The sequence below is a fragment of the Dufourea novaeangliae genome, unplaced genomic scaffold, assembly GCF_001272555.1.
Source record: "Dufourea novaeangliae isolate 0120121106 unplaced genomic scaffold, ASM127255v1 scaffold21, whole genome shotgun sequence".
In the NCBI taxonomy this organism is placed as follows: domain Eukaryota; kingdom Metazoa; phylum Arthropoda; class Insecta; order Hymenoptera; family Halictidae; genus Dufourea; species Dufourea novaeangliae.
The window spans coordinates 7,352,476-7,362,210 of NW_015373910.1; the positions used below are offsets into that span (position 1 = coordinate 7,352,476).

At 38.0% G+C, this 9,735-nt stretch overlaps 3 protein-coding genes across 3 annotated transcripts; all 3 read right to left on the reverse strand.

The window, feature by feature from the left end:
* Positions 1-701: 701 nt before the first annotated feature.
* Positions 702-3,173, reverse strand: LOC107194137 (putative ammonium transporter 3). Its single transcript, XM_015583703.1, has 11 exons — positions 3,035-3,173; positions 2,673-2,958; positions 2,460-2,617; positions 2,279-2,390; positions 2,008-2,213; positions 1,797-1,928; positions 1,628-1,723; positions 1,475-1,563; positions 1,293-1,382; positions 1,129-1,216; positions 702-1,065 (listed from the first exon to the last, which is right to left on the reverse strand). Exons 1-11 carry the CDS (start codon positions 3,171-3,173, stop codon positions 905-907), a joined length of 1,557 nt encoding a protein of 518 aa, XP_015439189.1. The 3' UTR covers positions 702-904.
* A 229-nt stretch (positions 3,174-3,402) lies between these two features.
* Positions 3,403-5,943, reverse strand: LOC107193995 (gamma-aminobutyric acid receptor-associated protein). Its single transcript, XM_015583549.1, has 3 exons — positions 5,639-5,943; positions 4,452-4,649; positions 3,403-4,182 (listed from the first exon to the last, which is right to left on the reverse strand). The coding sequence occupies exons 1-3, from the start codon at positions 5,726-5,728 to the stop codon at positions 4,117-4,119; spliced, it is 354 nt and encodes a 117-aa protein (XP_015439035.1). The 5' UTR covers positions 5,729-5,943; the 3' UTR covers positions 3,403-4,116.
* A 998-nt stretch (positions 5,944-6,941) lies between these two features.
* LOC107194044 (60S ribosomal protein L22-like) lies at positions 6,942-8,506 on the reverse strand. The gene is made up of 4 exons (XM_015583608.1): positions 8,467-8,506; positions 8,059-8,199; positions 7,771-7,892; positions 6,942-7,172 (listed from the first exon to the last, which is right to left on the reverse strand). Exons 1-4 carry the CDS (start codon positions 8,473-8,475, stop codon positions 7,025-7,027), a joined length of 420 nt encoding a protein of 139 aa, XP_015439094.1. The 5' UTR covers positions 8,476-8,506; the 3' UTR covers positions 6,942-7,024.
* Between the last annotated feature and the right edge of the window lie 1,229 nt (positions 8,507-9,735).

Consider the following 9,735-nt stretch of genomic DNA (forward strand, 5'->3'; position numbering starts at 1 on the left):
CATTGTGAATCGGTTATCGTCTGTAATTTTATTCAACAAAAAGTATTTCACTAGCATGCATCAAGATATTTTCCAGCAACTTTCGTGGAAGGTATTAAATATGCTAGATAGTAGCAAAAAGTTTTATTCCATATCGAACATCGATTTTGCTAACACTATTTATTAGAGAAGGCAGTATTCTGTTTCTTCTGCTGTATTTTGTACAAATGTTTTAGTGTGCGTGTTCATTTCAACGGTATACGTTCTTACATGTGTACCGAAACTACTAGTTAGAGTTAGAGCATTGGAGTAATATCAAACTATTTTCGAAAAGTCGCTGTACCTAATTTCGTAACGTGTTTTTACAGGCAGTATCATCGTTTCCATTTACCGTATGCATCTTATCGTGAATTTGTAAATAGATTTAACGTCCGAGAGTATTCGAATAAGCTAGATGAAATTTATTTTGTGATTGTCAATCGGTACTTGTCTACGGAAGATCAATTCCTGCCAGTTGACAGTATGACAAAACGTCCAATGTTGCGTCCTTAACGATTATAAAAGGCAAACTACTATTCATGAGAATATTTTATTTGAAACAGAACTATACAATAGATATAACTTCCTTATATGTGCCATGCTGGTTAGACACTCTCTTGATATATATATATATATAATATAGATATTGTATTACGTATATTCACTGTGTCTGTGATCTCAGGACAGATTTGTTCCCTTCTATTCTGGTGTGCGTAATTATCATACATGTAATTGCATAAGATTTTAATTATTTATCGAAGAATGTGTGTACATCTGTACGTGTTCCCAGTAATGTGTGAAAGCGTTAGAACGTGTATGCGAATACATTTATACCGTTTCTAATAAATTTACATTCGATAAATTGTTAGATGGCATTCGAAAGACATCAATCCATCCAAGCGATATGTGGTTTATTCTGTTTTGTTAATGTTGCATCTGTAATTCCATTAGACTGAGGTGTCTTTGACGACTTATTCCTGAGAGACAATCGTTTTCCCATTTTTAAACGACTCTTACGAGTGTATTTGTCGATATAGGAATCATGACCTGTTGTAAAATAATTTGCATTATTAATTGGAACTTTCCAGTTCCTTGTTCGAGGCTTCTTACCAGGATTTATTCCTACAGGATGTATAGCTCCCAGTTTGTGTTCTTGGGAAATTGGACGAAGAGCAGACATGGCTCTACTCACGCCTATCTAAAGATATAAATAATAATCATAGAATGTGTAATTTCCAAAATACAATTACCCACTTTGTAGTTTAAATATAAACCTGCATATGTCGTATACGATGTTCCACTAAGTCTGCTCCAAGCAGTTCGTCATGGACACTCATTCTAATGGGTATAAGTTTATTTACACCCTAGAAGGAGAAGTGATATGCAAATTAAGCAATAGGAGCAATCAATGAAGGTGTTATATTGTACATATTAAATGATACTTAATAGAATTTACCCATAATAAAGCAATGGAAGTAGAAAAGCTCCAAAATCCTAAGCATAGAGCAGTTAGACACTGGACACCTAACAAATACCATCCTCCTCCTGCAAAACCAAGCATTTTGTATGCTTTTGATTCATTTTAAAATACCCATCGATTACTACAAACCCTTTAATAATCCTTTTCTTCCATTAGTAGTATTAAGGGGGTACGGATTGTCTGCAAATAAACCGATAGCAATAATCCCCCAAATTCCACTCGCTCCTACCATGAAAAGAAGGTGTTAGTATGACAGTTAAATGAAGACCAAAAGAATGAAACTGAGGAAGGGGCAGACCATGAGTTGCACTGGCTCCAACAGGATCGTCGATATGTACTTTGTCTAATACAGGCATTAGAAAACACGTAATGAAAGCACCGACCATTCCAACGATTATAGACTCCCAGGCTCTAAAAAGGAAACAACCACCTAACTGACACAGTAAAAGTGATATTGTTATGATGAATGCTTTCTACCGTTTATAAATTATCAGCCCAATGGGATTCACCTGTTACTGCAACTAAGGAACCAAGAATACCATTTATCTGACTAAGAATATCGATCCCGTTCGTATTAGTCAAACTAAAACCCAGTCCAATTAATCCACCACCCATGCTGGCTAGCATCGTACAGACTGCTGCTCTAGCTGCATATTGCCATCGTTGCTCACTGACACCGTATGTACTACCACTGTTGAAAGCTAACCAGCCCCACCTATCATTGTATTCATTAGTCGTGTGGAGTAATCTTATGCCTGTGAATCATTAATGTCTTATTACCAAAGTACAAATAAACCCATGATAGCATTGACAGGGTTTCCAAGAGGTAACGGATCAATTCCATTATCGTATCTGCCAAGTCTTGGTCCCAACATAATGGCACATGCTAGTGCTACAATAAAATGGTGCTTAATATTTTAATAGAACCTGTTCCAAGGGAAACAAAGAGACAAATATCTACCAGAACTACCACCAACAAGATGTACCACTCCAGAACCAGCTATATCGACAGCACCCATGACCTTTAAAAAGCCATGGTCACCCCATACCCATCCAGCTGGTACGCAATACACGATTGTGTTTAGAAATGAGAATAAACAGTACGCTTTGAAATTGCATCTGGAATTGAACAATGTAAAAACGAAGTGAGGAATCTTTTAAACTACATAATTACCGTTCCGCCATAGCTCCGCTGACGATGGTTGTCGAAGTGGTTGCGAAGCTTAATTGAAATAAGAATGCAGCACACTTTGGACCCATGTGTTCATCGTGGACAGACGGATCTATTAAAAATTCTCCTAAACCAATAAAGGGATTGTAGTGTTCGTTCGATCCGAAACTCATTGCGAAGCCAAATGCCCAATAAGTCAGTCCTCCAAGCACTATGTCCACCACATTTTTCATCATAATGTTAACTTCATTCTTCAGTGACACACAACCAGACTCTAACATACCAAAACCTAAGGTGAACGAAGAAACAGAGTTTACTGTGTTGGAGCACTAGTCAACGTGTTACACTTCAAGTGACAACTTTACCAGTTTGCATGGTAAAGATTATGAAGGAGTTCGATATGATCCAATTGCTGTCCTCTTGATTGAGGCTGTACGCAGAAATGATGTCTGCATATTTGACTGAACTGTTTGTAGTGTTTGTTTCATTGATTCCTGGTTCCATGTTAGTCAGGCTCACTTTCCTCGACAAGGTAATACCATTAACTAGGGAGTGCCTTATTCTTACAGTACGAGAAAGTCCTCTTGAGGAAAACAAGTTAAAAATAGATGGACCACGAGCAAAACACATCAATTATGAATAGCATGCACTCTGCGGCAGTATCTACCAGTACAGTAGAATTGTAGTTCAATGGAATGGAAGGACAGAAAAGTACACTCTCTTGGAATTCGGGTTTTTAAAATTTTTTTATTGGCCCACATCCAGCCGTTACAAAAAATTTTCACCTCACCATAGAATTCAGCAACTCCGTTCCATTCCTTTGTGATTGAAATAACATTTAAATCATGTAAATAGAATTAACACTAGACTAAATAAAAGAAAATGATATCACATAAAACGTCTACATAGAATCACCGAATTTTTCATAGGTTTTCTTTTGATGTATTAGTAACTGTTTTTTTCCTTTTTGAATATGATCATTAATGCACGTGAATTATAGGTTTTGCAACTGTGAAGTTAGTCACTCTTCACGTTTTTAAAAGTATTACATTCTTTCTAACGATTTTATCCAATATCTTTTTTTTTTTGTTCTTTTTTTTCCCAGTATCAGGCTAGACATGATACGAGATCATATAACTCAGCTCTGATTAGTCCTTCTTACACCCTATTATCCGAAGCTTCCTTAGTCGGCGGCGAGTGACGGAATCGAAAAATGTAAGACATTTGCATTTGTTGGCAGACGAACAAATCCAATTTATCTTAAGGAAGCAAATTCAGTTTAGTGTGTGCTGTGCTAGGATTTTAAATTTCACTCAAAAAAGGTTTTGAAAGATACAATTTTTGTTTTGTTAACACTTCCGAAAGCATCTAAAAGTACTACGCTTGTAGATGGCAAAATTTTTGTCGTCTGCTCTTGTCCTTTTGATGTTGTCTTCTTTATTATGATTTAATGTCCATACACATTCTCGTCGCTATACGCTATGTAAAGGAAGAAGTCCTCTTCATGGTGTTCCTAGAAGCAATCACGATCATGATAAATATATAATATAAATTCACACGATCCCTTGAAAGCATTAATGGTGTAAGTCGATAAATATGCTTTTGAGATATTTAGAGGCTTAGAAAACATCTTGTAAAGCTACCCCTGAATCGATACATGAGTATAAATCATAATTGAGTATCTTCCTATGATATCAACTAAACTTTACTGAAACTTGACACACGATTGTTGCTTTCAAAGGCTTGCATCGTTAAACTTGAGAATCCACATCATATAATTACCGCATAAAGAGAACCCATGGTGGCGCTCGTAGGTGGGATGATGTTATTAACGAAGAAAAAAAGGGCATCCTCAGGACGAAGATGAATTCGCTTCCGGATTAAGAAGTAAAATTGTCCAACGGTCAAATCAGATGGTACTAAATACTTTTGTTTGTCCAAGTCACTAATTTTCGCTTTAGGCGCTTTCTCGACGATTACCTGCGAAAGCAGATCAGATATTTCTTCAATGATACATCGCCAAAATCAGCCTGCAACCGATCGAATACTATTCAAGGTCCAAGGTTTTCACGATCAGCACAACAAGGAAATAATCGAACACCATCGATCCCACTCAATCCTGTACATTTGCACACAGAAAACTGCATATCACTCTGACAGAGAATATCTTATTATTCTTAACCAAACCATGAAACGGCTGAAAACCTTGGCCGAACGTCAAGATCGCCTCGAAACCCACTATCAAATCCAAGTTTCATATTATGTGCGTTTGACACTTATCCAAGTCCCATGCCTAGTGTACATACACGAACAGCTGTGATCTTACAATTTTGCCAGTCGAGCCAGATTTTCCACTGTCCCCGACACGAAATTCGTCGAACGGGGTAAGAGAGTCGGAGGATCGAGGCAGGTTGCTGATCGGGAGGGGAATCTCCGCGCGCAATTAGAAAAAAATGGGATAAAACGAAAAAATAAAAAATTATATATCGGTTCTGTTTTATCAATCCGCGGGGAGGGAAATTACAGACACAGACAAATAGTCTGTGGGTGTAGCAAGATCAATAGACTCGAGGGGGGCCAATAAGGCAAACCCGCGCAAAGAAATTCGATACCAGCGTGTTCAATTAGCCCGTTTGTACCATCGATTAAGGAAAGTATTTGCATCATCCCGGAATTACGAGACGAAAAATTGAAGCGTAGAAAGCCGACCTTGGCCTATTCCAGACCAGGAAATCTCCGTGGATAGATCGATCACAGCGACAGGGGGGAGGGGGACAAATTAAACTCGTCCAAAATTTTGCGGTTCTCTAGCTAAAAACAACGTTCCCGTGGATCACGAGCCTCTTCCCACCGATCCGAACCTTTCGTCAACAGATTCTTCCCGTTCGAGCAAAACAGGCCAAACCGATCTCTTTCTCGGACGTATAACACAATCAATCGGTATTCACCAGATTCACAAGGTTACTCACGGGAACCCTGTCGGGATATTTTCGTCGTATCTTTTCACCCTCGGCCTTCCTCTTTTCGAAGGGATGCCCCTCCTTGTACTGAAACTTCATTGTTCTCGCGCTACAGCACGAGCAACCGAGTTTTACGGTGTTCCGCCTCCTGTCCCCGTGACCGATGATTCTTTTCCTTCTCGAACGATTTTCACACGGATTTTGCTGATTCTGAACTGGATAGGACGACGACGACGACGACACGATACGATACTCTTCTGCACTTCTGTCACAACAATCGCCGTGCGTCAGTTCGTCTGCGCAACGCGATATATTCTTCCGCTCTCCGTGATTCGTTCCCTCTCTCTCTTGCTCTTTGTTTCGCTGCGCGTACGCGAAATAGTCCCTCGGTTTTCCACGGGAAACTCGACGAAAATTGAGTGTCGAGATCGAATTGTAATGTCCAACTACGCGCCACCGCTACTGGAACATACTACGACATCTTATCGCAATATCCGCTTGATCGGTGGAGAATCGTTTACAGATGTATTTGATAGATAAACCAGGGTCGTGTCTATGGAATTGGACCCACGTATCTTTGGGTATTTTTTTGGGGGGAAAGGAGGGGTAATCATTGAAACGCGCATGGGATTATTGAGCTATTAATTTTGGGACTGTCTGTAGGAATATATTATTTTTTTTAGATGTATGATAGGTTTGTCAGGTGTAAGGACATATTGGTAGAATAATACTTGCCGTTCGGTCCGTAAGGCGCTAGGCTGTTAACGACAAGAATCATTTGGGTAAGCTTTATCTATTTTTTTACACGGTTTCGTGTATTATTTGTTTAATATATAGCCATGGATCTTTGGATTGTAATGGTATATTGTTGTTACTGTGTAAGGGATTTGCGAGAGGAATAGTTATGATTAGAAGAATTGTATAACAATAATAAGAGTTCTTGCGTAATGCGTGTGGAGGGAGATTGGAGAGCCTCAAATAGATACGGCCCTGTCAATGATAAAGAGTGACTTGTTTTTTATTACTACGCGTCAGGTGACGCATGTCTTTGTATTTGCAAGGGGAGCTCGCGCGATGCATCATTCATAATGATAAATTTGGCACTCTTTTTGTTTCTCGTTGAACATGCGCGCTTTATCATTAATTATTACTTCATTATAATTTTTGATCAAGTATGCTCAGTTGGTTCTTTCAATTAAACAAGATCTGTTTATTTCGTTATCAATTGATTGCTCGCAAACGTTCCTACACAACCGATGGACTTTAAGGGATGCAAGTCAACATCAGTAAAACGTATTATTCCTTAGTAAAGTTCAGTCTAAATGTTTTTCATTATTTATTAAAAGAAATATGTACAGATGTTTTCTGTAATTGTGTATAGAATAAAAACAATATTTATTCTGCATCTTCTTCGTCGTCGTCCTCCTGGCTGTTAATCTGGAAGTACCTCAGTTCGTATGTCTCTTTGTCTTTGGACACTACACGCAGCCAGTCACGCAGCTTGTTCTTCTTCAGATACTTTTTCGTTAAATACTTGAGGTACCTATGGGAACACGTTATTCAATTAGTGCAAATATCGGTTGTCTTGTTGAGAGTAATCTCAATCCGTATTTATCTATGTATCAAGGTCATGTGCATTTTCTTATATTAATACAATTGGACTCTCACTATATCGCACATACATTCTGAGACCTTTTTAAGAGAACATTCTATTTTTATTATTTTAATTCCACCTCAATCTTAATTACTGATTTTAAAACAATTACGAAACTGTCATCTAATAGGTTTATCACCATTAACCCCTTACCTTACAACATCACATCAGACACGTGATAACGACTTCAAACCGTATTTACTAAACATGTATATTATTAATTTCCTTTGAGTCGATGTGAAATACTGTTCCACTAGTAGTAATATTTAAGGGTTAGAATAAATGCAACACTTGCCATAAGAATAGAATTCCTTTTGTATCAGGGAAATTCTTAACGATAAAATAATTCTTGAGAGTGAAGTCGTAAAAAAATCATGGCAGGGGGTTAAAGATATGAACCCAAATAAACTAAAGACTGCAGGTGAAACCAGAGGTAAGATATAACATGAGCCAATTTCAGTCTTCTGAAGAACAGGACGATACCCACCGCTTAGAGAAGTCAATGTCACTATTCACAGACAGTTTCATCTTGTCGCGTTCCAATGTGAGACTGTTACCAAAATTGTTTGTTTTACCTCCAACCTTGATTCTTTCATGGAGGTACTTTTCCTAAAGAAAAAGAAATAAGCAACGTTATTTACACACTGCAAACAGAATTCTTTCAGAGGTCCTAAGACTTCAAGCAATATGAAAAAAAAGGTACACAGTAAGGGTGTATCAAAGAAGATAGTAAAATTGGTAATAGTAAAGTTCTGATATCAGGAAAATAACTTACAAAATTGGCTACATCCATAATGTTATCCTCAGCGGGATGTGTGCAGTCAATAGTGAACTTAAGGGAGATCTTTTTCTTCTGGCCCTTGCCCCGAAGGTTCTGTTTCTTGGGGGCCGGCCCTTTGGACTTCTTCACGACGGTCTGAAAAACGAACGATTTACCATATTGAGAGAGTTTTCATTAAGTAGCTGTGCCTGTCTCGTGGCGAATCCATGTGCGGCCACTGGAGCGATGTTTATATCGTTGGTATTTCATCCATCGAAATCCGAGTGATCGTTCGGGATATACAGACACAATCATGTCACTATTAATCATCGTGACACAAGGTTTCGTTTGTACGTTGAATATTCAATCGAATCGTACGCATTTTCGAATTAATTCCGTTTTCTTCACGGACTGAAAACTCACCGGAGCCATGTTTACAAATGGTCGACAAATGGAAGAGCCTGTGGACAGGCGGCGCCACGATTGTTCGTTCGCGATCGATGTCAGGGACGTGGCCACCGAATGAGGGTCCGAGGTTTGTAAAAATATCCCGTTACATTAATTAACAAACAAAGAAATCATATTTTTTAGTTACAGTATGCAATGAAAATTTTGTGTTTTTCAGTTATTGCACGAATGTACATGCTAAGAAATTTCTGTGTCGTATCTAGATCTAAATATAAATTACTGAGATAATATTTGTTTCTTTATCTATTAAACAGTTTAAAAAAAAAAAAGAAACGAACTGGAGGGGGGGAAAGTAAAGAACGATCGAGTTGTATCTTTTCCATAATTGTATTTATTTAAGGCTAATATACAGTAACGTCTAAGACATAATCATTACCTAGATGAACATAGATTCCACGATCAGAGAATCGTATGACGCTTAACTCAACCAATTATCGCGGTTATTATTCGTACCTTCGTAATTATTTACGATATTAACTGCCTATGTGGTGAAGCCATCTTACGCATAATTATATCTCGTCGTACTTACAAACATCTTAAGTAGTCGTTTTCGTTTTTTTCTCTCTTTTTTTTTTGAAATTCTGTAATCGATTCGTGGACATACAGCAAGCGCCTCGAAGAAAAAGGGAGGGGGAAGGGGAGTCTTTCGCTGTTGGGGCGATTTTATTTAATTGCATTTTGAGCAAGGACGCCTCGAGAGATCAATTTTTTTTCTTTTTTTTTCTTTTCGGTTTTTCGATCATTAATCGTAACAGAAATAAGGTAGTAAAAGGGATTAATTCTTGTTTCTTCCTGCATTTCAACCATCTTGAAATTTCGTTTCGTGAGAAATATCCCTGAAATCCTTTCGTCATCCTATGCGCCGAAGAAAAAGAATACAGGAAACCATTGTTCATTTCGCGTAAATGAATTAGCGTGTAGCAAATATACGATCTCTTTTCTTCGATTTCATTCCCGTCACGGAAATCGATTTAACGACGAGACCCTGGCTCTAAGGATTTCTTCGATTCTATCTCTTGCTCCGTTTCGCGTTATAGGAATCAATTTTCACTTCTATTAATAACCGAAATATTTGCGCAACTGAAACGTGTTTGAATTAGGCCAGCAAAGCGAAGAACGTTTAAGATTTCTTCGATAACTGAATAAACAAAAAAAAGGAAACTTTGTATTCTATTTCACATCCTTAACTATCATTTACTTAAAAGTAGCTCGTTTCTGTAGAAT